This window comes from Prionailurus viverrinus, chromosome B4 (genome assembly GCF_022837055.1).
Source record: "Prionailurus viverrinus isolate Anna chromosome B4, UM_Priviv_1.0, whole genome shotgun sequence".
Taxonomy (NCBI): domain Eukaryota; kingdom Metazoa; phylum Chordata; class Mammalia; order Carnivora; family Felidae; genus Prionailurus; species Prionailurus viverrinus.
The window spans coordinates 61,848,439-61,872,327 of record NC_062567.1 but is presented as its reverse complement, the minus strand read 5'-3'; the positions used below and the strand labels follow the sequence as shown (position 1 = coordinate 61,872,327).

General features: G+C 38.9%; 1 protein-coding gene across 14 annotated transcripts in view; it reads right to left on the bottom strand.

Annotated features, from left to right (window-relative positions):
• Window positions 1-23,889, bottom strand: part of FGD4 (FYVE, RhoGEF and PH domain containing 4) — a 241,470-nt gene that overhangs the window by 106,824 nt on the left and 110,757 nt on the right. Inside the window, exon 1 of one of the 14 annotated variants that reach the window (XM_047866423.1) lies at window positions 18,364-18,539. The exons of 10 other annotated variants lie outside the window; for them this stretch is intronic. In XM_047866423.1, the coding sequence (XP_047722379.1) occupies window positions 18,364-18,454 (91 nt within the window). In that variant the 5' untranslated portion in view covers window positions 18,455-18,539. Of the gene's footprint in view, window positions 1-17,241; window positions 17,277-18,363; window positions 18,540-23,889 lie in introns of those variants that run through there. 3 more of the 14 variants (XM_047866426.1, XM_047866432.1, XM_047866427.1) reach the window with 3 other exon arrangements.

Genomic DNA, 23,889 nt, shown 5'->3' with positions numbered 1-23,889 from the left:
GCACATAACAAAATGAAAGCTAAAGTCACCGTGATAATCTTAATAGATACAGAAAAGGCATTTAACAAAATTCAACATCTATTTATGATAAAAACTATCAACAAAGTGGGTATAGATGGAACGTATCTCAATAGAATAAAGGCTGTATATGACAAGCCCAGAAGCAACATCATACTCAATGCAGAAAAGTTAAAAAAGCTTTTCTTTAAGATCAGGTACAAGACACATATGTCCAATCTTGCCAGTTTTATTGAACACGGTATTGGAAGTCCTAGCCAGAGGAATTAGGCAGGAAAAAGAAATAAGACATCCAAATTGGAAAGGAAGAAGTAAAACTGTCACTATTTGGAAACATGATTTCATATATATAAAACCCTGACAGCTTCCCCAAAACTGTTAGAATAAACAAGTTAATACACAAAAATCTGTTATACTTTTATATAGCAACACCAAACTACAGAAAAACTAAGAAAACAATCCCATTTACAATTGCATCAAAAAATAAAATAGTAGTAAGCTTAACCAAGGAAGTGAAAGACTTGTTCACTGAAAACTATAAAGCACTGATGAAAGAAACTGAAAAAGACACAAATAGATGGAAAGTTATTCTGTGTTTGTAGATTAAGCAAATTAATAGTTAAAATGTCCATTCTACCCCAAATAATCTACAGATTCAATGCAATTCCTATCAAAATTACAATGGTATTTCTCACAGAACAATCGGGGTGCCTGGTGGCTCAGTTGTTAAGCATCTGACTCTTGATTTCAGCTCAGGTCGTGTGCTCATGGTTTGTGAGTCTGAGTCCCTCATCTGGCTCTGTACCAATGGTGTGCAGCCTGCTTGGGATTCGCTCTCTGTCCCCTGCCTCAAAATAAATAAATGAACTTAAAAGAAAGAAAGAACAACCAATTCTAAAATTTGTATGGAACCAAAAGAGATCCTGAAGATGTCAAAACCATCTTGAAAAAGAACAAAAATGGAGGCATCCCCTTCCCTGATTTCAAAGTATATTACAAAGCTCTAAGAATCATAACAGGATGGTATTGCATAGAAACAAAACACACGGATCAACTGGATGGCACGGAGAGCCCAAAACTCAACTCATACATATACTGTCAATTAATTTATTACAATGGAACCAAGAATGAGGAAGGACAGCCTCTTCAATAAATGGTCTTGGGAAAACTAGACAGCCACATGCAAAAGAATGAAATCGAACCACTTTCTTATACCATATGCTAAAATGAACTCAAAGTGGATTAAAGACCTGAAACTATAAAACTCCTGAAAGAAAACATAGGTGGTAAGCTCCTTGACATAGGTCTTAGCAACATTTTGGCTTTTTTGGGTTGTATTCAGTTTTGTTTTTTGGATCTGACACCAAAGGCAATGGCAACAAAAGCTAAAATAAACAAATAGGACTACATCAAATTAAAGGCTTCTGCACAGTGAAGGAAACCATCAACAAAAATTTAAAAAGCAACCTACTTGAATGGCATACTAATTGTTATTTAAAAAAATGAAAGCTTGCCATTTGTGACAACATGGATGGACCTTGAGGGTATTACACTAAATGAAATGAGTCAGACAAAGACAGATACCATATGACTTCACTTATCTGTGAAATCTAATAAACAAAATACTTGAACAAACAAAATTCAAAGATACAGAGAACAGGGTGGGATAAAAGGGTAAAGAGATTCAAGAGGTACAAACTTCAGCTCTAAAAGAAGTCATGGGAATGCAATGGTACAGCACGGTGACTACAGGCAATAATGTATTGCAAACTTGAAGATAAGAAAGTAAATCTCAAAAGTTCTCATCACAAGAAAAAAGCTGTAACTTTGGTGAGGTATGGTAACTAGACTGACTGTGGTGATCATTTTGTAATGTATACAAATGTTCAGTCCTCATATTGTACACCTGAAACTAATATATTGTTATATATCAATTATACTTCAATTAAATTAAATTAAATCAGTACAACATTTATTTTGTTTGTTTATTGTCTGTGTCTCCTGCTTAGACTGTAAGCTGTGAGAAGGCACTGACATTTGTTCAGATGTATCCCAGGAACATCACCTGCCACACAATAGATGCTCAATAAATAGTTTTGAACAAATGAGCTCTCGAGACCTGAGGCAAGTTTCTCTTCATTTGCCTACATTCTTAGTTTCTAATTCAAGAGAGATACTTTCTAAATTCCAACAATAAGTAGATACATAGCTGTTTTAGAGCCCATGCAAAATTTGAAACATTTCCATTCTTATCTCAACTTTTAAACATTGAAGGTCATTTCTACACAAATTCTAAATACCAGGGCATCTGAGTGGCCCAGTCAGTTAAGCATCAGACTTCAGCGCAGGTCACCATCTCACGGTTCATGAGAGCCTGCTTTGGATCCTCTGACTCCCCCTCTCTGCACCGCCCCCCTCAAAAATAAAAAAAAATTTTTAAATGAAATAAAATTAACATTCTAAAAAAAAAACCAACCAACAAATAAACAAAAACAACCAAATTCTAAATACCTAGGAAAAATTTTTACACAAGTAATCTTTTCACAACCCAGCAACAGACTTCTAAACATCTGGAATTGTGGAACTATCCAGATGTCTTGATAAAAACAGCAGCAGCTAAAAATCCCAGTAATCGACTCAAATGTTTCCATCCATCATAATCTGTAATTTTATTTTCATTTACTCGAGTCGCTAAAATGCACCGTAGGCTGCCAATGTTTCAGACTTATGATGATGCTACCTAAAATTATAGAATTTTATAGTTGCCAGAAAAAGCACAGATTGCTTGAGGTCTTTAAAGTTCAAAAGCAATATGACTTCAAACTAAGTCTTGAAGGTAGTAACTGCAGATATTCGATATTTTTCAAGGCCCCATAGCTGGATGTGCACAGATAAAATGTGTAATATGTGTAAAAAGGCAATTGTGACTACTGTATTTTTCTTAAGCAAATGCAACATTGCATGTATGCAATGAGATCAGAGAAATGTATAGCCTCTAAAAACACAAACATAATTTGTTTTCAAAATAGAAATACTTCATGTTTCTGAAACATGCTCCATAATTATTTACCGATTTTTTTCTCCCATGTATAAGGAAAGAAAAGGATAACTTTTTTTTGAATGTTTATTTTTGAAACAGAGAGAGAGAGACAGAATGCAAGCAGGAGAGGGGCAGAGAGAGAGGGAGATACAGAATCCAAAGCAGGCTCCAGGGTCTGAGCTGTCAGCACAGAGCCTGACATGGGACTCAAACTCACGAACCGTGAGATCATAACCTGAGACAAAGTGGGACACTTAACTGACTGAGCCACCCAGGCACCCCAAAAGGATAACATTTCTAAAGAATGCTTTGTGGTCCCTTAAAAGTTAGAATTCTGTTAGAGTAACTGAAACAAAACCACATAAGCTTGTCGAAATTCCAGTACTGAGTAGATCACAGTGAGGCCCATGCCTATAGTGCCTGTTAGGTAGCTGACTACATTTTATTGCCCCAGTTTAAATGTTGGCCTAGGAAACTGTTTCCCTTTTCAGTGTGACCATTTGTTAGGTCCCATGAATCCCTGCACAGCAGTGTGAAAGTACACATTCCGTGATGACTTCCGGATTGGAGCTGGCGCAGTTCTGCGGAGCCTTGGCATGGTATTATCTTGGAGACTGAACTTCCTCCAGCAACTTTCTGCATCAGGAAGGGAGCTGGAGGTAGCTCTTCCACCCCTAAAACCATGGTCTGATGTTCACTTTTTGATTATATTCAAATAAGAATATTGGTCAAGATTGTAGCAAGCTCTGGCTATTTAAAGCACAAAGATGATTCTGTGTCTGCAGCCATGACTAGAGCGGAAGGTGGGAGTAAAGAGAAACCACAATCAATTACATGTGGTTTTTTTTTTTTTTTTTTTGCCTACTTGGAGAGGGTGGTTCTAGCTGACACCATCCAGAGTTGGAAGAGGTCCCCAGCCTGCTGTGCTTCATCTGATAAACTGTTTTCAATGTACAATAACACCCATTTCTTAGCTCCTTCTTTCTACTGCAAAGGGTAAGCAGGTGGATTAAAGTGGGCCCTAGATTCATCTAAACACCCTGCATTACTGTTGTGCCAAAACTTTGGCATACTGATTATTGTAAATAAAAATTACTTAACAGACAGCCTGTGCAAAGACACTCAGATCCTACTCTGTCCTCCTGAAAGCAGAAAAAAATATCTGCTATGTCGAAAGTACCAGGCTATGTCCCTGTACCAGGAGTTAGAGGTGTCTTTATTACCAGAGATAGGGAATTTAGAGCCGAGAAGGCTGCATAAATAACCCCTTTTCTTTTTTTTTGTATTAAAATAGTTTTTTTAATGTTTATTTATTTTCGAGAAAGAGACAGAACACGTGTGAGGGAGGGGCAGAGAGAGGGAGACACAGAATTCAAAGCAGACTCCAGGCTCTAAGCTGTTAGCACAGAACCCGATGTGGGGCTCAAACTCCCAAACCATGAGATCATGACCTGAGCTAAAATTGGACGCTCAACTGACTGAGTCACCCCGCTGCCCCACAACCCCTTTTATTTCTTACTAATCTACTACATCAGCCCAAATTCTTGGGAGCTTCAATTAGTAAGGAATTCTAAAGTTTTCTTTGTCCAGTCAATTCCTCACAGCTCTATAGTTTCTTTGTCTAAAAAGTATAAAAACTGCCCGCTTTGGTCATTTCTTTAAGTCTCAATTTTATTATTGGGCCTCTGTACACATGTGTAAAAGTTGGGCCTTTTCTCCTGATAATCCATCTTATATAAATTTAATTCTTAGTCCAGCTAGATGAATCCTGGACAGAAGAAAATTTCTTCCTCCCCTTCAGTACTCCGAGTGATAGGATATCAAGGTAGAGGATCAGAGGACCAGATCCTTTATCTCTCTCCTCCCTTGAGCTTCCTAAGGCCCTTAACGCTCCTTGTCTGCCTGCCTAGCCTGTCTTTGCCCTGACCACGGCTTAGCTTTTGATTTACTGCCCGGCACTTTTTCATACTGGCTTACTTTCTCTGCATCTTCATGTGCTTCAGTGCCCAATCCCTCCACGTCTTTCAGAGATTCCCAATAAACTGGGATAAATTCTTGCCAAATAATGACTCTCTTGCAAATTAGTACAATAATTTGCTTATAACTATATGACCAACTACAAACATGAATCTCTATTCAATAAAGGTAACAACAGCATTAGTAATGATAAAATGATGTCTGACATTTGATGTGGAGAATTTACGGCAGATAATTTTAATCCCCAACGATTTAATCATTATCTTTCACCTTTACCATGATTGTAAATATATGTCCTAGACTCCATAAACCTTTTCAAATTTTACTCCATTTCCCACTAATCACAATTGCTGTTTTGACAATGAGTCATTTTCTGAAGAGCATGTTTGTGTTTATGACCCCTTAAAGAAATTCGGTTTTTAATTTTAACAGGTCTCATCTTTATGCTTCCAAAATACAAGCTGTTCTGTAAGCAATGAAAATATCTAATAAGCAACTGCAAAGAGAATAACAAAACCTATCAAGTTACCACTTTATTTCATTCTTTGTTTTATCTGTCTCTATGTTAATGTACTGAGTGAAAACTCCCTAATTAAAAGGGCCCAGGAAGCTGCTAATTACTGGTGACAGGCGGACAAATAAATTGTAATCCTTACCCTCATGTAATTCAAGATGTAAAAGAGAAAAGACAGGGGCACCTGGGTGGCTCAGTTGGTTAAGCATCCAACTCTTGATGTCAGCTCAGGTCATGATCTCACAGTTTGTGAGATGGAACCCCTCGTTGGGCTCCATGCTTCAGCACATAGCCTGCTTGAGATTTTCTCTCTCCCTTTCTCTCTGTCCCTCCCCCTGCTCATGTGCACGCGCGCGCTCTCTCTCTCTCTCTCAAAATAAATAAATAAACTGAAATAATAAAATAAAATAGAGATATGCACAATTCCATAGATGTCTGGAATGCTCACCTTCCCCTGCTTCCCCAGGGCCCTTGCTAATGGCAACAAGAAGCGAATGCACCAGTCTGTGCACCAGCTAAGAGCCTGCACGTTGGCCATGGGAGGGACCAAAGAGGAGAGGAGAGCCTATGAGACATACTGAGGAAAGCATCGGTAGGGGCTGGCCGAAGAAGGGAAGAAAAGAGAGGAGTAAAAGCTTGCTTAGGCTCCTGGCTAATGTGACAAGGAAACACTGCCTTTCCTTTTAAGTAAGAATGCAAGAATACAGTTGTGTGTGTTAAGTTTCAGGAGCCTGTCAGAGTGTCCAGAACGAATAGCAAGCCCTGGTATTCATTAGGTTCAGCCATCCCTAAACACTCCATCTGCCTCATTTTTCAAACTCATTGTTAACATTTTCAAATGTATTCCCTTTGATACCTTTTAAAAAATACCATTTCATTGCCTGTTAAGGTGGGGGTGGGGGGTGGGGAGTCTATTTGCCTAAGGCAGAGCCAACTGTACAGAAGCTATGACCCATTTTTAGTTGTCGTCTTTGGTCTCAGTAATTATGGGTTAAACCACTTATCCTTCTTTCTATAAGAAGGACTAATTTCTTTAATTTTATTAATAGCAGTAACAAATATCAGTCAAGTGATTAGGCTAGAGGGAGAAGAAAAAGCACTTATTGAGAGCCTGAAGAATGCTTTTGGGTGTTTGCCAGTTCCTTCAGGACTCCACAGGGTTCAAGCAGTCCACTAAAGAGCCCAGGCAAAAAACCACAGCAATATTCATAGCACATACCATACGTCCTAGGGCAACTTTTCCTGCAATGTGTTCTGGGAAACTCCACTCTGGCAACAGGAACTCTCATCCCCTTCCCCCACTACCCCAATCCACTCCATCCCCCACTACCACCATCACAAATGGACAACGACTCTGTGTGAAATATTTGTGACCTGCCAAATTTTACAGCTTTACCTTGTATCCTCATGATGCCAGTGGGCATATTATGGGCTACAAAAAACCCTACAGTAAAAAAAAAAAAAAAAAAAAAACAAACAACAAAACCCATTTGACTTTGAACCCAGTATATGTCCAGGAAAACTCATCATTATAGACGACAGGTCAACATCCCATGGAGCTAACGTGTCTTGGAACACGTTTTGGGAAAAGTTGTCCTAGGGACTCCTTCGTTCTGACAGCTATACCCCTGGTTATTCCCCCCCACTTTCCCATCTCCATTACTGGCATCTCTTCCTGACGTTGCCATCATTTTGGCTGCCTTCGTGACCCTGACTCAAACTGAGCTGAAACTCCAACCTGTCCTCGGCTCTGGGAGGTGATGCTGCTGCTCCTAGCTCTGAAGGTGCACTCTCCCACAGTGTGCTGACCACAAAAGCAGCACTAGGGACAAGGCTCTGATTGCTTGAGTCCTGCACGTGGAGTCTCAAACTGGAGTAGCTCCTGGATGAGCCCAGGTGAGATCACAACTCTGGAATTCTGCCAGTCCATTTTCTTTCCACCCCCAATCCTCCCCTCCCCTGCAAAATCTCACATTTTAGCAGACTTGAAGGCATACAACTTAGCAAACAAAGAAAACTCTGCAAAGGGACTTTTCCTCCCCTTTAAAGTGGTTATAAAATAGGATTAAAGTATTACAATAATTAACTATGCAGAGAACAGCCATGTGTAGAATACTGTGGGCAGTTTTATGTCATTGAGAAAAGTATCCTAAGACCCCTGAATGTAAAAGCACATTACTGGCCTTTAATTCTGCTGAGTCACAAACAGATCCAACTACTCATTTGCTCTGTGACCTCCCCAGGGTCACACCCCAAGATCAGGCAAATCTTGATCAGTACATTTGACAGGAAGCTTGACTTCTTCCTCAAGACTTATAACCCATACACCAACAGGGAATTAGAAAAGGTTATGCTCCCTGGAAAGAAACTAGTTTTCAAATTGGCCTTTTCTCAACTGATTTGTTCTCTAAACACCAAGAGGCATTTGTATAAATGCAGTGCAAGGCATAGCTTCAGACAGGGATATATTGATGCTACAAGATACACTCTTCAGGAACATACATTTTGTCACAAAAATATTAACAATCATAACTTGGAATTTTGTAATGCTTTAAAACTTACACAGTATATAACAAATTTGCTTGTAAATACTACTGTTCTTTCTGTTAGCAATAGTAGTAGTAATAAAACTTAACAACGTGGTTTATTCTGAGCCAAGTATGCAGTATGTGAAGCACTTTATATGCGTTATTTCATTTGCTCCTGTCAAGAATCCTGTGAGATAAAGGCAGGCAGGCAGGCACTATTGTGTTCATTATGAAGGTGGTAAATGGGGGTGGTGATACATGGAGGTGGTGGTAAGTGACTAGGCTGATGTCAGAGGTCATATCTACATGGAGTTTGTCAGTATCCTCTGGACAGGCACTCCGGCTCATAATTCTTTGGCTTCACTCAGCACATAATCAAGTGATCACATCTGTTATATTATGGCTATGTGCCTTGATCCTGTGCCTCTATTTCAGCCAACACTGCAGCCAGTAGCTTCAAAATACCCAAGGTATTAAAAAATCCTACTTAAGAAATACTAGGTAAGGGGTGCCTGGGTGGCTCAGTCAGTTAAGTGTCTGACTCTTGATTTCAGCTCAAGTCATAATCTCACAGTTCATGACATCAAGCCCAGCGTCAGGCTCCATGCTGTCAGCGTGGAACCTGCTTGGGATTCTCTCTTTCCCTCACTCTGTGCTCCTCCCTCCTTTCCTCCTTCTCTCTCTCAAATAAAAAAATAAACATTTAAAAAAAAGGAAATATGAGGTAAGAATTTTGATTTGGGGTAACTAAATAGATCAAGACACAGTTCCAGTCTTCTCTGCCTCTTCCCTGTTTGACCTCCTCACTTGCCCTTCACTTCTTGACATTTTTCATCTCCTTCCTCTGCTGACGTCAATAAAGCCTCTCCATTATATACTCTTAACCATTCTCTTTGGAGACCAGTGGGCCTATCTCTCAGGTTCCCTCCATGACAGTCCAGTGCTACGGTTCAGGGCTGCACTGTGGCTCCTGCTATACCTGACCCAGACTCTACAAGGAGAGGCCAGGAAACACCTCATAAGGCACTTTCACATAGGTCCTACCACATTTCACTTTCATCATCAACAGAAGTATGTAGGACAGAGATCTGCATGTTATAGTAAGGTTGGTAAATGATGATAAAGCCAAGAGTCACATGAGGGGTTTGGATTCCAAGGGCAGTGCTCTTTCCACTACAACTGGGGTCAGGCCCATTTACATTTTGCACTGCAAATGGGCTCATGATCCGGAACACTATTTCCAGTATTTGCTCTGTTTTGCCAAACACTCCACTCACCACATATGAGCGCTGTAGTGATCTTAAATCCAAATGAATTGAAATATTGTTCTGAGAAACCAAACATACTCTTTAATCACTAAACACCCTAGTTATTACAAAAACCAAGTTTAAGAAATATTTTTTAGAAATAAAGTCTTAGAATCTGCTCTAAGAAATTAAGATAATAAATGTCCTCAGAGCAACTCAGATCTCTATTTACTTCAAGAATTCTGCCAGACCCAGCAATTATAGCCTACCACAGACTTCAAAGAACTGAAGTGCATTTCTTCTCCATAGCTGGCATACGTGCAACTTTTCCCCCTACTGCAAGACTGGTTATACAGGTTGGTTGAAGATGAGAGAAAACATGTTAAAAGTTGCACGTATGTGCTAATTCAATAAGCATGTACTTAGTACCTTGCAAGAGAGGGCGTCAAAACAGGAACAGTAAGTGCCAGTGTAGTGATCAGTGTTTAGGATCACTAAGATCCTCATCTTGCTCTTAAGTTCAAAGGAAGTTTAAAATGCCCCTCAATCAGGAGACTGCAAGCTACAGCCCATGAGTCTCTCAGTGGGAAGGTTAAAACATACCTGATTCAAGGTCTGCAATTTATAGCTCACAGGGCTTATCTGGCCCACCATTTATTTGTGTCAATGAAGTTTCATTGGAATATAGCCACACTCATTCTTTTATATATTGTGCATGATGCTTTTCACTAAATTGGCAGAACTGAGTAGGTATGGCAGAAATCCTATGTCCCACAAAGCCCAAAATGTATTTGTGATGTGGCCCTCTGCAGGAAAGGTTTGCAGACCTTGACCTAAATGATCAAGTCAACAAACCATGGATTAATGGTGAAGTGCTATATAAACACTATTACTACTATAGCACTATGTTAATATTATAATTTTCCAGAACCAGTCTTGGCTCTGTCCCCAGCTAGCAATGTGACCTTGGACAAGTAAAAACCGCTAGGTTTCAGGAAAGTCATTAACAGCATCACGGCACAGCTGATCTTACATAGTATCTACCACATCTGGGCTTACAGATGACTCAGGAGTAAACTAACAGTGTTACAGAGTATGATCTTTACTTTCTTATCGATCTTAATCCCAGATGCCTGGTATGCTATTAATTCACTTACCTCCCTAATTCTTTTTAGTAAAAATTATCTTGCCCTGCTATCTCGTGCATATGAACCAATAAGCCAATAGGTCATGCTCTTGGTCAATAATTCTCAACCACAAATCACTGTGGAACTTTAAAAACAACAACAAAACACCTGCAATACCTGCGCAGAATTCTGGGTCAATGAAATCATAATCTCTAGGGACCTAGAGTATCCGGGGACCTGGAGTACCTGGGACCCAGGTATCCATGTTTTAAAGTGATTCCAATGTGCAGTCAAGGCTGTGTCATAACAGGCACGAATCAAATTAGTATTTGCAGTGGAAGCTGTATGAAATGAATCTTTAAATGTTAAGCTGTTAAGCTGAAGTTCCACCAAAATTATATCATAAAACAAGAGTACCATGAATACCTAGTGAAATTTTAATAGAAACAATTTAGGCTCACAACATCGATTAGCTCCTATCTAAGTCACAGCCAAAATTTATATCTCAAGAATGAGGCCCTCGTCACCATGTGGTAGATAAAGTAAGATTATCTGATTTTAGAATCCACTGCTGAAAAACAAAACAAAACCAAAACAAAAACAATGGTGTATATGAAAAGCTATCAGTTAGAAGCCTTGAGAATTCAAAAGAGGGACATTATTCCTGGGCAAGTAAGGAAAGTTCTGCTATGAAAGGAAGCTTCTAAAACAATAAAATTTAAAAATTTTATTGACTTCATAAACTCTGAAAGAAATAAAAACAGATGTAAGAAAAGAACTTGAAGGGCAAAATAAAGTTGTTTTTTTCTAAGAGCTATAGCCAACTCATTTATTCAAGATGTCTGGTTTATAAATTAACCAGAATCTTGGCTTTTCCTCTTCCTTCAACCCAATGCCAAACTATTTTCCATTTATTCACAATAAATTTATCTGCAGATCCAGAGAGAAGAAAATCAAACTGGCCAAAGTTTTGTAAGGTTTGACAAAGATGTTGCTAAGACCGAACAGAACTGTTAATTATCTTAATCACAAGCAACCAAGAACTGACTACTGCGTCTCTTGACACATACACAAAATAGATCCTTTTCATAACCAACTCCTTCCTGACTTTGCTGATTTTCATTAATTTTGCACCTGCTTTTCTGAACTTGATTTCTCTGAACCTGATTCCCAGCAGCTAAAACATTCCAGCCTGACACTCTCTACTAGCCAGTATCTGCAAGCATCTATCTGCCTACTTCACACTAAATCACATAAAATTACTGGCAGACTTCTACTTCCCAGCCCACTGTCTTCTTACACTTTGTTTTGCAGTTACCGACACTGTTCATTCACTTTGCAAACCTGGGTTTAGCTTCCTGGCAGTCATGGATAAAATGAACTCTACCAAGTAGGAAAAGTTCCTCAGGGCCAGCCAGTCCTTCACCCTGAAAGCCACTTATTTAAACATAACCAATACAATCTCTATAGCCCAGCATCAGCCAAACCTACTGTGGGAAGCAAGGCTAATGTTTATCTGGAAGTGCATTTTTTTTTTCCTCAGAGAAAACAGGGTGGCTTAGTAAAAGGGCAAGGTTTTGACATTATTATTTACTTTGTGACCGTGAGAAAGTTGCTTACCTTTATAAAGACATTTTTTTCTCCTTTAGTGTCATTGCTTAGTTTCAGGTCACAGGTAGATAGATGTGGACCTCAGTACTTCTATTTGAAGAGTGGCAATTTTTTAAAAAACCTGACAAGGTCGGTGACCTTGGAGACAGTCTCTTATCAGTCCCAACCCACCTTTTCATTTCGATACCCTTTCTTTTAAGACAAACATCAATATAAAGCCCATTTTACTGAAAATTTAATATTTAACAGCTTACCAAGTTAGATATTTGCTTTCCTTACTCCCTGATGTGTAATCAGACCAGCAGGCCTTGCGGCCTCGTATTTTTCCCTGGCTGGGTTCTAGACCAGGAGTACAATAGCATTGTGTGTTCAGCTTCTAACAGTGTAGGGGATTGTTTCAGTCATGCAAAACTTAAAAAGCAAATATTCCATCTAGCTTTTCTATTATTTCCTTTTTTTTTTTTTTGGCTCACAGAGGAAGTTAGGAAGAAAAATAAGCCAATTCATCAAATATAACCACTTTTCTAATTCTGAATTTTAAAACTGCATTATATAATTCATGTTTAGTTATGTCTAATAGGACTGCTTCCACAAAGAAAAAGTTTCTTTTATTCATTCCATGATGAAACCAGTCTCATTACTGCTCTTGCTTAATATCCTTTAATGGGACTACAAGACCTGTAGCAAAAATTCTAATTTGCATAAAAGATTTCACCATCAGACATCAGCCTACTTGTAAAGGCTGCACGTCTACTCACAGCCACACACAGCCTGATGCTGCAGCCACATTCCCACCTTCTCCATTCCTGGAACATAATCATATTCTTTCATTCTACATATATGTGAAGACCCCTAGTGGATACCTGAAACCATAAGTGGTACTGAATCTTATATTTACTCTTTTTCCCATACATACATACCTAAGATAAAGTTTATTTTATAAATTAGGCACAATAAGCGATTAGCAATATTAATAAAATAATAACATATTGTAATAACAGTTCTGCGAGTGTGCTCGCTCAGTCTCTCAAACTATCTTGTCCCACACTCACCATTCTTCTTGTGATGATGTGGGATGATAAGATGGCTGTGCGAGGAGATGAAGCGAGGAGAATGACGCAGGCATTGTAACATACTGTTAGGCTACTAGTGACCTTCTGACAACACATCAGAAGAAGGATCATCTGCTTGTGAAACCATGGATGAAGGGGGACTACTGGACAGTTACATTCCTCATCTCTAAGCATGTCTCCTTATCACTATCCTGTACTTAAATAAGTTAGTGAATTTTAGACTAAAGAAATATAAAAAAATATCTCTTTGCTCAATATCTTCATTCACTATTTTGCTATTTTCTGCTCTAAATTAGCAATTCTGATAGAAATAAATCAAGAAAAAAATTTATTGGGCAATGTTAAAAGAGAAAAACTGATGATATTCTACATAAATTGGAGGGGCGCCTGGGTGGCGCAGTCGGTTAAGCGTCCGACTTCAGCCAGGTCACGATCTCGCGGTCCGTGAGTTCGAGCCCCGCGTCAGGCTCTGGGCTGATGGCTCGGAGCCTGGAGCCTGTTTCCGATTCTGTGTCTCCCTCTCTCTCTGCCCCTCCCCGTTCATGCTCTGTGTCTCTCTCTGTCCCAAAATAAATAAAAAACGTTGAAAAAAAAATTAAAAAAAAATAAATTGGTAACTTCACCAGTTCAATAGTCATTGGGGGGCTTACATTTACAAAGTAACGAAAATAATCATTTTCAAGCTTTATGTACTTCTTATTACACTCTAAGTAGATTTCCTATTTCTAAGAAGTCACGTGATCTAACAATGTATCATCATTATTACTCTGATAAATATATTATCATATAGCAAATCATCATTCATAGAACTTAACTGCTTGTTACAGATTTTTTTTTTTAATTTTTTTTCAACATTTATTTACTTTTGGGACAGAGAGAGACAGAGCATGAGCGGGGGAGGGGCAGAGAGAGAGGGAGACACAGAATCTGAAACAGGCTCCAGGCTCCGAGCCATCAGCCCAGAGCCTGACGCGGGGCTCGAACTCACTGACCGCGAGATCGTGACCTGGCTGAAGTCGGACGTTTAACCGACTGCGCCACCCAGGCGCCCCTTGTTATAGATTTTTAAATGTGGGTCAATTTCCAATTATCCAGATGGATTTGGAAAGAAATTGTATAACGTATAAACACATAAATAATTCACACACTTTAATCCATGAACTGGTTTTCAAGCTTTGTAAGAATTTATTTAGAGGAAACATTTCTGGATTGTTACATTTTATTCTATCTTCTTTCTTTTCCTTCTTTCCTTCTATAGGAGAGTTTCAAACTTAAATGCCTTTAAAGGCAGGAGGAAAAAAACCAAGAAAAACAAAGAGGGGAAAGTATACCCTTAATATGTAACAAAACATCTTAAACATTTTATTTTCATCTTGCCATAATTTTCTCCATGCAGACAGTTCCCCAAATTTCCTGCTCTCACACCCCAAAACCTCTCCCATCTGTTTTCTCTCCTGCAACACAGCCCTATAATTCATAATCCAAAACCATTTATTGAGCCTATCCATGACTTCAGTGTCACCCCCTTTGTTCTCAAGTTTTTTTTTTTTTATTTTTTTTTAACATTTATTTATTTTTGAGACAGAGAGAGACAGAACATGAACGGGGGAGGGTCAGAGAGAGAGAGGGAGACACAGAATCTGAAACAGGCTCCAGGCTCTGAGCTGTCAGCACAGAGCCTGACGCGAGGCTTGAACTCACGAACCGCAAGACCATGACCTGAGCCGAAGTCAGATGCTTAACCGACTGAGCCACCCAGGCGCCGCTGTTCTCAGTTCTTTATAAACTGTTATCAGCTTGGCCTCCAGTCTTCCAACAGAAAGACACTCATTACTCAGATTCTGCTCAACAAGGAAGACCAGAAACTAATTAGCACAATATTTACTCTATGAAAGAGAACTGAGGGGAATAAATGAAAAACATGACAAATATGTATAATTTATTGACTTCTCTGTATCCCTGCCCATTTAGCTCTAAATTTCCTAACAGAAAAGGTTATGAATATTAGAAAAATACTCATTCATATAACACATATTAACGAAGCACCCAGTATCTATCAGTCACTGTTCTAGGCTCTAGGGATATAGCAGTGAACCACAAAACAACAACAAAATATATTACATAAATGCTAGTTGGCATAAAGTGCTATGAGGAAAACAAAGCTGGGTAAAGGAGACAGAGAGCTGTTGGGCAACATAGTTCAAGGAAGGTTTCCCCAGTCGGGTGACAATGAGTGGACCCAAAGAGAGTGAGGCACACAAATATTTGGGGGATTAACATTCCAAGGGAAAAGATAAAACTACAAAAGCCCTAATGTAGGAGCACAGAAGTGTTCAGGGAGAAATCAGAAAGACAACATGGATAGATAAGAATGAGCAGGGAGCACGTTTAGCATCGAGGTCAGAGTTAACAGGGTAGAAGCTAGGGTCAGGAGAGGCAGGACCTTGTATATCGTCCCTGACAGAATTGGGAATCCACTGAAGGGTTGTGAGCAGAGGAGAGACCATGATCTGTTTTCCATTTTTAAAGAAGCATTCAGGCTGCTGGGTGCAGAACAAACTCTAAGTAGTCAAGGGCAGGTAGGAAGCTATTGGAATAATCCAAAGAAAACTTGAGTGGCTTGAAGCAGGGTAGCAGCAGTGGACATATTAAGACATGGTCAGTTTGAAGTCTCTTGAAGCAGGATTTGTTGACAGATTAGATGGAAGAGAAAAAGACTGAACAAAGACTAATGTTTTTGGGGGTGCCTGGGTGGCTTAGTCAGTTACGTGTCCGACTTTGGCTCACGTCATGATCTCTCCATTCATGAGTTCAAGCCCCGCATTGGGCTCTGTGCTGACAGCTCGGAGCCTGGAGCCTGCTTCGGATTCTGTGTTTCCCTCTCTCTGTGCCTCTCCCCTGCTATGTTCTCTTTCTCTCTCCAAAAATAAACATTAAAAAAAATTTAAAGAAGAGCAAGGTTTTTGGCCTGAGTCTAAGAAGTAACAGATGATACACAATGATATGGAGAAGGCCACAATGACTTAGTGGTTTTTTTTTTAATTATTAAAAAAAAAATCTTGTCTATATTCATTCTCTAAGGGGAGAACGAGTGGTTTTCTCCAGGACAGGTCTTAATAACTACCATGTAGAACAACCAACCTCCATGGCCAACACTATGTTTCTCCTCATAGGCATTTTCCCTCTGCTGCTTCAAAATAGGACCAACCAACTACAGAACCCTGGTCAATTAGAGCGGAAAAAATCATAGAAGGACCTGATCTAAACAGGGCTTAACAGGTACTGTGGTAGTGGACAAGTCAGAAAATATATTTAAATCAGGGAGAAAACCTTTAAAAATATATTTCAGACCAGTAAAAATTAGCTCCCTATTTTATAAGCAGGAAAGAACACAGAGAGTGAATATGATTATCAGAGGATAGATCAGAAAGGAGGTAGGGACCGGACACCTAAAAAAAGGCTTTTTCATTTTTTGAATGAATGGTGTTCTAGCATCTAAGGAGAGGCAGCCAAATTTAAATCTCACTCTTGGATTACAACGTAAGTTACATTATTTTGGATGAAAATGAAATGAAGACCATATTATTATCCCTGCAAAGATTAAACAATACTTACTATTGAGTCATTGATCACGCTATTTTCACTTTTCAATTTCCATGTGAGAGTCTGTCTAGAGGTACACGTTTTAAAAAGGAAAATTTCTTCAAGTCATTAAACGAAGATAAAACTTTTACAAATAACATGTAACTATGTAAACCACTGGTATGGGCAGGAAGTGCTCTATTACTGTCTTTTCAGTTTAAAAACCTTAAAAGGAACTTGTAAAGCGCACACTATGGTAGCAGCCACTCACTACAGGGAGGTGTCCATTAGAACAGAAAATTCTAGTAGTTTTCTCTCCATCTGAGAGCTGCCTTCCAGGAAGGAATATTAATTCCCTCCAATCAACCCTAACTGTTTGAAGACGGAATGAAAAGAGAGAGCAGCTATCTCAAGGAGAGAGAGAACTTCACTAATGGAGAAAGAAAAATACTTCCCTTTTGTCAGTTTGAAACAATTTTTCATATTTAGAGTATGATGAGAAACCATAGTGAGATCATACAAACCTTGAGCTTACTTACGCACGAACAGTAGAACCCTCACAAAGGAATCAAGCCTTCCACCTACATGAGGGAGGAAGCAGGAGCAGGCAAGGACTGGGCTCCTCAATCTCTAGCAACTACTAGAACCTGGGAGCAGAGCCAGCCAAGGTTGTGGGGCTCCAGGAGGGAGCCTCAGCTTGCCTGCGGCAGTGCTAGGACCAACCCTACCCTCGCGCTTCTACACTCCGTGCAAGCTCCACTGAGGCCAAAAGAGGAAAGAGTGACGTCAGAAAAAAAAAGAGAACCTTGGTAATTGTGAAGACTGCCTGTCGTAAGGTGCAGCTCACCCTGTTTAGCAATGTAGGCATTCTTCAGGAGGGTTGATACCCATGCAGAAAACAATGGGAAAATAGCTACACAAAATGAATCCATTTCAGCCTTAAAAAAATATTTTTAGCATAAATTTCCTGTCACATGGTTATATTTCTACCACACAGTAGAATTTCATTCCTCTTTCAAAGTCCATTTCTCATTTATATGCTCTCTAGAATACTAGAGGAAGGAAACAATAGCTTAATAACAGTAACAATTAAAAAAAAAAAGTCCAGATCTATGCCTATCTCTGCAATGTTATCTAATGTAAAACACATAACACTCCTCTGAACTTTACTAAAACAAGAAGGCTGGGATGATGGGGTTTGTTTGAACAGAAGAGTGCTCCATGCAGTAGCACTAGAAAAGGATTAGTAGTAAACATTCCTTAGCTTTGTTCACACTAGAAACTGAAGGGGAAGAAAAAAAAAAAAGGAAAGAAAATTCTTGCTTTCTTTCTCTGCATTCTTCTCCTTACTGACTGAATTTTTAAACTGTCCTAATGTTACTAAGAATGAGTCAGAGAAATAGAACTTAAACCAATTTGTACTTTGCTAGCCCAGAGATGCCTCCTGAAAGAGCCAAAAACCCTGAAGATACTACATATTTAATGTGAAAGTTGAAAAATACTGTGAACCCTATTCTTAACATGAAAACAAAACCAAACTCTCTGCCACTTACAAGTCCCTTGGCATGCTGTGTTACCAACTGACCACACTATTAAAAAACAAAACAAAACATAAGAAAGATACAGCAGAAAATGAAACCACTTACCTTGATCAGTGGACGTGACTTCACATATATTGATAATTAGTTTACTTTGGTTTGATAAGAAAATATTTGTCTTTACTCTTTCAGAGATCATGGGATAAAATCTCACTCCTGGCTTTAACGCCTCTGCTAGACTGGAGATCACACAGAGCAGCCAGGAGCCCGCACCAGTGCCCTGTGTACCTCAGGGCATTCTCAGACCTTACTTCTCAAAGACAACCTCATGCATAATATGCCACACCCCCAGAGGAAGGGCTGCTGCAGGGTTTTCATGAGACCAAGTATCTGGTGATACAGAGACGTCTATTTATTACGGTAAAATAAACAACAACAGAGGCACATGGAAGCTTCAAGTGAACTAGAAATGCATTTGGGAATAGGATGGTTTATAAACTGCCTAATTCCTTAACTGTTAGTAATGCTCTCAAAACGCCAGCGTGAAAACAGTTTGTTTCCACTTTAACTGGGTCCATGCCCTGGACAGAAGAGGTTACAGACTCTGGCTTCACAGGCTTAAGACGCTAAAATGTCACTTTGGATGATCAAAAATGCTATTTTGCCACTTTGACGTTCCATTTTATGACAGGTCATGGAGCTTGGTGAATAAATACTACTCATAGATTTCCTAAGGAAGCCAAGTTTTGTTATTTAGAACACTGTACAATTGGTATATTTATTACTCACTTTTCTATATCTTTTTATGTTTCTATCATTCAACAAGTACTCGAAAAATTCCTCATATCCTGAAATATTAGAAAATGTCAATTAAAATATTTATAAGATCACAATGAAGTAACAGGCTATACAGATATCCCTCTCATGGTTAGAAATAACCTCTCCAATCTCCTCCTCATTGTGTCCATAGGCAATCAGTGTCACAGTCCAGTTGCATCAAATCACTTGGATGGCATTTAAAAAAATTTTTTAACATTTATTTTTTGAGAGACAGAGTGAGATGGAGCATGAGTCGGGGAGGGGCAGAGAAAGGGGGGTACACAGAATCCAAAGCAGGCTCCAGGGTCTGAGCTGTCAGCAGAGAGCCCAACACAGGGCTCGAACTCACAGACCGCAAGATCATGACCTGAGCCGAAGTCGGACGCTTAACCGACTGAGCCACCCAGGCGCCCCTTGGATGGCATTTTAAAACACACATTGCTGGGGGAACCTGGTGGCTCAGTCGGTTGAACATATGACTTTGGCTCAGGTCATGATCTCACGGTTGGTGAGTTTGAGCCCCATGTTGGGCTCTGTGCTGACAGCCCAGAGCCCGGAACCTGCTTCAGATTCTGTATGTATGTGTCTCTCTCTGCCTCTCCCCGCTTACACTGTGCCTCTGTCTCTCTCTCAAAAATAAATAAACATTAAAAAAGTTAAAAAAAAAAAAAGTTGCCTGGGGCGCCTGGGTGGCTCAGATAGTTAAGCATCCACCTTCAGCTCAGGCCATGATCTCATGGTTTGTGAGTTTAAGCCCCATGTTAGGCTCTCTGCTGTTAGCACAGAGACTGCTTCAGATCCTCTATCCACTCTCCGCAACCCCCCCACCCCGCCCCTCTTGTGCTCATGCTCTCTCTCAATAAAAAAATAAACATTAAAAAAATAATAAATAAAACACAGATTGTCTAGTCCCATCTCCGCAACTGAATTCAGTCTGTGGTGTAGCCCAGAATTTACATTTCTAACAAGCTCCCAAGTGACAGGAACACTACTGATCTGGCACTGCACTTCAAGGACCACCCTAGGAGACGTACTAGGGCAAGAATTTGCCTGTTTGGAGTCTTGCCTCATTCACTGAGGGCCTAAAGCCCTGGCTCACTTGCATCTGCTTAGAACTGCTTGATGTCAATGGCAGGAGGGCGATACCCAGGATGAGGTCTGAGGGGCTGTGGAACAGTAACTTCCACCTGCTCACCGGGAAGGGAGTGGTTATCAACTTAGTAATTCTGAATAAAAGAAATCTACTTACATATTAGGCCGTGAATAGGTTTTAAAACTCATCTAAAAAGAAGGGATAATTTGAAACATTAAGAAAAGGAGTCCAAGAAAGAAGAAATCGGAATTGTCTTTTAGTTCCTTTGCAAACTCCACCCATGTGTTTGAATTTCACAGTGGCAGGAAAACTGTCTATATTGGATTCCAAGACCACTTAGACTTGGCAAATTTCAGTAATGTAAAAAACAGAACGTTTCCCTGTCATAAAAATGCTCCAGTTGATGTGCTTTCTGAGCTTTGATAGCAATGTTTAAATTATAAATTCAGGTTTGGTTGTCAAACAAATAAATACCTTTTCTTTTTTTTTTTTTTTTTTTTATACTTAACATTTACTTTTGTGCCAGGGGCTGCTGAGCACCTTCCATGCAGCACGTCATTAAATCCTCACTGTAAGGCAAAAATGAGTTATCACTATAGAGGAATAATTCAGGTCAGGGAGGAAATAGTAATTACCATTTTGTAGAAGAGAAAACTAGATTCAAGAGGTTAAAAAACTTGGCCAATAACAATAGTAAAACAACAACCTTTAAGAAGTTAAATTCACTTTTGTACAATAAATTAAGATATAATGGAATCCACTTTTGAATTTTTATAGAAACACGATTTGTAGCTAGTAAGTGATTATAAAGTATAACTTAGTGTAAACTCAAGTGATAATAAAGTATAACTACTACTATCGACTCTCACTGGCCACAAGCGGATAATCTGCAATTATATTCAGCATCAAACCGTAAACTTGTTTTCTTTTTAATCCAGAAGAAATTTTATCTTTTTTTTTTTTTTTTTTACTTCACATTTTTGTTTTAAATTCTAGTTAACATAAATGGTAAAATTGGCTTCAGGTGTAGAATTTAGTGATCCATCACTTACATATAACACCCAGTGCTCATCCCAACAAGCATCTACCACAAACTTGTAACTAAATTCTAAGCTCCCTAATAATAGCCAGGGCAGTTTCTTACAAAGTTAAACATGCACTTCCATGTGACCCAGCAATCACACTCCTAGGTACTTGCCCAAGTGAAATGAATACTTACATTCACACAAAAACCTGCGCATGAATGTTTACAGGGGCTTTACTCATAGTCACCAAAAGCTGGAAACACCCAATCATCCTTCAATTAGTGAATGGATAAACAAACTGTGATAAATCCATGCAATGGTCTAACATTCAGCAATAAGAAGGAATGAACTAAGGACGCATGTGCCTTAGAAAGAAGCCAAATATAAAAATAGAACTAGCACCACGATGTAGCAATTGCACTAGTAGGTATTTACTCAAAGGATACAAAAATACTGATTCAAAGGGGTACCTTCAAGGAGTACCTCTGATGTTTACAGCAGCATTATCAACAATAGCCAAATTATAGAAAGAGCCCAACATCCATCAACTGATGAATGGAAAGAGAAGATGTGGTGTGTATGTAGGTATATGTGTACACACACACACACACTGGAAAATTACCCAGCCATCAAAAGGAATGACATCTTGCCATCTGCAATGATGTGGATGAAGCTAGAATGTATTATGCTAAGCAAAACAAGTCAGTCAGAGAAAGACAAGTAACATAGGATTTTATCATATGTGGAATTTAAGAAACAAAACAGGGGAAGGAAGGGGAAAAAAGAGAGAGGGAGGCAAACCATAAGAGACTATTAACATAGAGAACAAACTGAGGGTTGCTCAAGGGGAGGTGGGTGAGGGATGGGCTAAGTGGGTGATGGAGACTAAGGAAGGCATTTGTGATGAGCGCTGGGTGTTATATAAGTGCCGAATCACTAAATTTTACTCCTGAAACCAATATTACACTATATGTGAACCCACTAGAATTTCAACAAAAACAAAAAGAAAGAAGCTAACTTAGAGGCTACATATATATGATTCCTTATGACATTCTGGAAAAGGCAAGCCTGGGGACAGAATAAGTCTGAAGCAGCAGGTAGTATGGGAACAAACTGGCTGATTACAAAAGGGCATGATGGAATATTTGGAGATAGGACTGTTCTAGATCTTCATTGCAGTGCTGGTTACATAACTGTATGCATTTGTCAAAACTCATAATTATACCCTAAGGAGGGTTAATTATGTTGTGCACAAATTATCCCTTAGTTTTAAAAATTAAGGAGCAAATAAAGCAATATATTCTTTAAGAAAGCAAAAGGGTATGAAATGCATAGTCTTAGTGTAAACTCAAAACCAAATCATTTTGGTACATTCATTGCCTTTCTCATCAGTAGTAGAGATAATCACTGGTTCATTTTATTCACTTAAAAATCTTTTTTTCCCTTTTATTTCTTATTTTTTGAGACAGAGCAAGAGAGAATGAGAAAGTGAGAGCCTGCACAAGTCAGGGAGGGGCAGAGGGAGAGGTAGAGAGAGATTTAAGGCTCGATCTCAGGTCCCAATGTGAGATCATGACCTAAGCTGAAATCAAGACTTGGACGCTTAACTGACTGGGCCACCAAGGCGCCCCTGATTTTTAAAAATCTTAAACTCAGAAGTGACCTAATTAGTTTCCCATATAGAGTCCCTCTGGGAAAATTGAAGTTTATGATAATACATTTAAAGGGAACTTTCAAATAAATGTTTAGGAAATAGGTGATTTAATAAGATTATTTGTCACATATATCATAGCCCCGAAAATACCTAAAATCAATGTTAAACAACTCACAGTTATTCACCAAATGCCTTATGCACGGAAGACTTCACGGGCCGGCATTCTGCTCCTATGCTTCTCCTCCTTACAGAGAGGTTATTCTTCACAAATTGTTGAAGAAGGACTTAGAAAGGTCTGTCAGACATTCACATAATACTGTATTTCATAACCATTTGTTGAACTTCATTTACTTTTTGTGTTAAAGGCTATCTCTACAACTTTCTATAGCTTACCATTTCTAATGGAAGTGATCTAAGACAAAAATGTTACCACACGGCTTGTGCTTTCTCAACTAAAATTTATTAATCTGCAATGTTTTTTAAAAAGGTGGTGGATTAAGTTGTCTGACCTAGCATTTTTTTTTAAAGCTACCTGGCACACCATCTGTCGTATACTTGAAAACGTCTGTGGACTAATGCCAAAAGTGACTTTAATAATTATTTACTACGTTTTGGCAATAAACACGTCTTGGCAATAAATAACAAGACAGTTATAACAAGTGAATGCTAGTATTTCACTTTGTTCAGATACAACAAGGAGTAAGAAAACAGAAGTATTTATGACTTTCAATTATCAACTAAGGAGCAAAATCCTCACTCTCCAATGTTATTTAACTGAGAGGCAAACTCCATTTTCACAGAATAAAACTAACCTGAATCTTAACCCATTTTGCACTCTTTAGTTTTCTAATAACAATCTAATAAAATCAAGTAACAATTTGATACTAAAATGATTCCCTCATTGACCTAAAAAAACACACATTTTAATTTAAAAAGTCAACCAACTGATGCCTAATTTCCATTCTGCACGTCTGTGAGCCTTAATGAAGTCCTAAAAATTCTTGAATACATTCCAGGTAAATGCTGTTTGTTGCTTAAATATT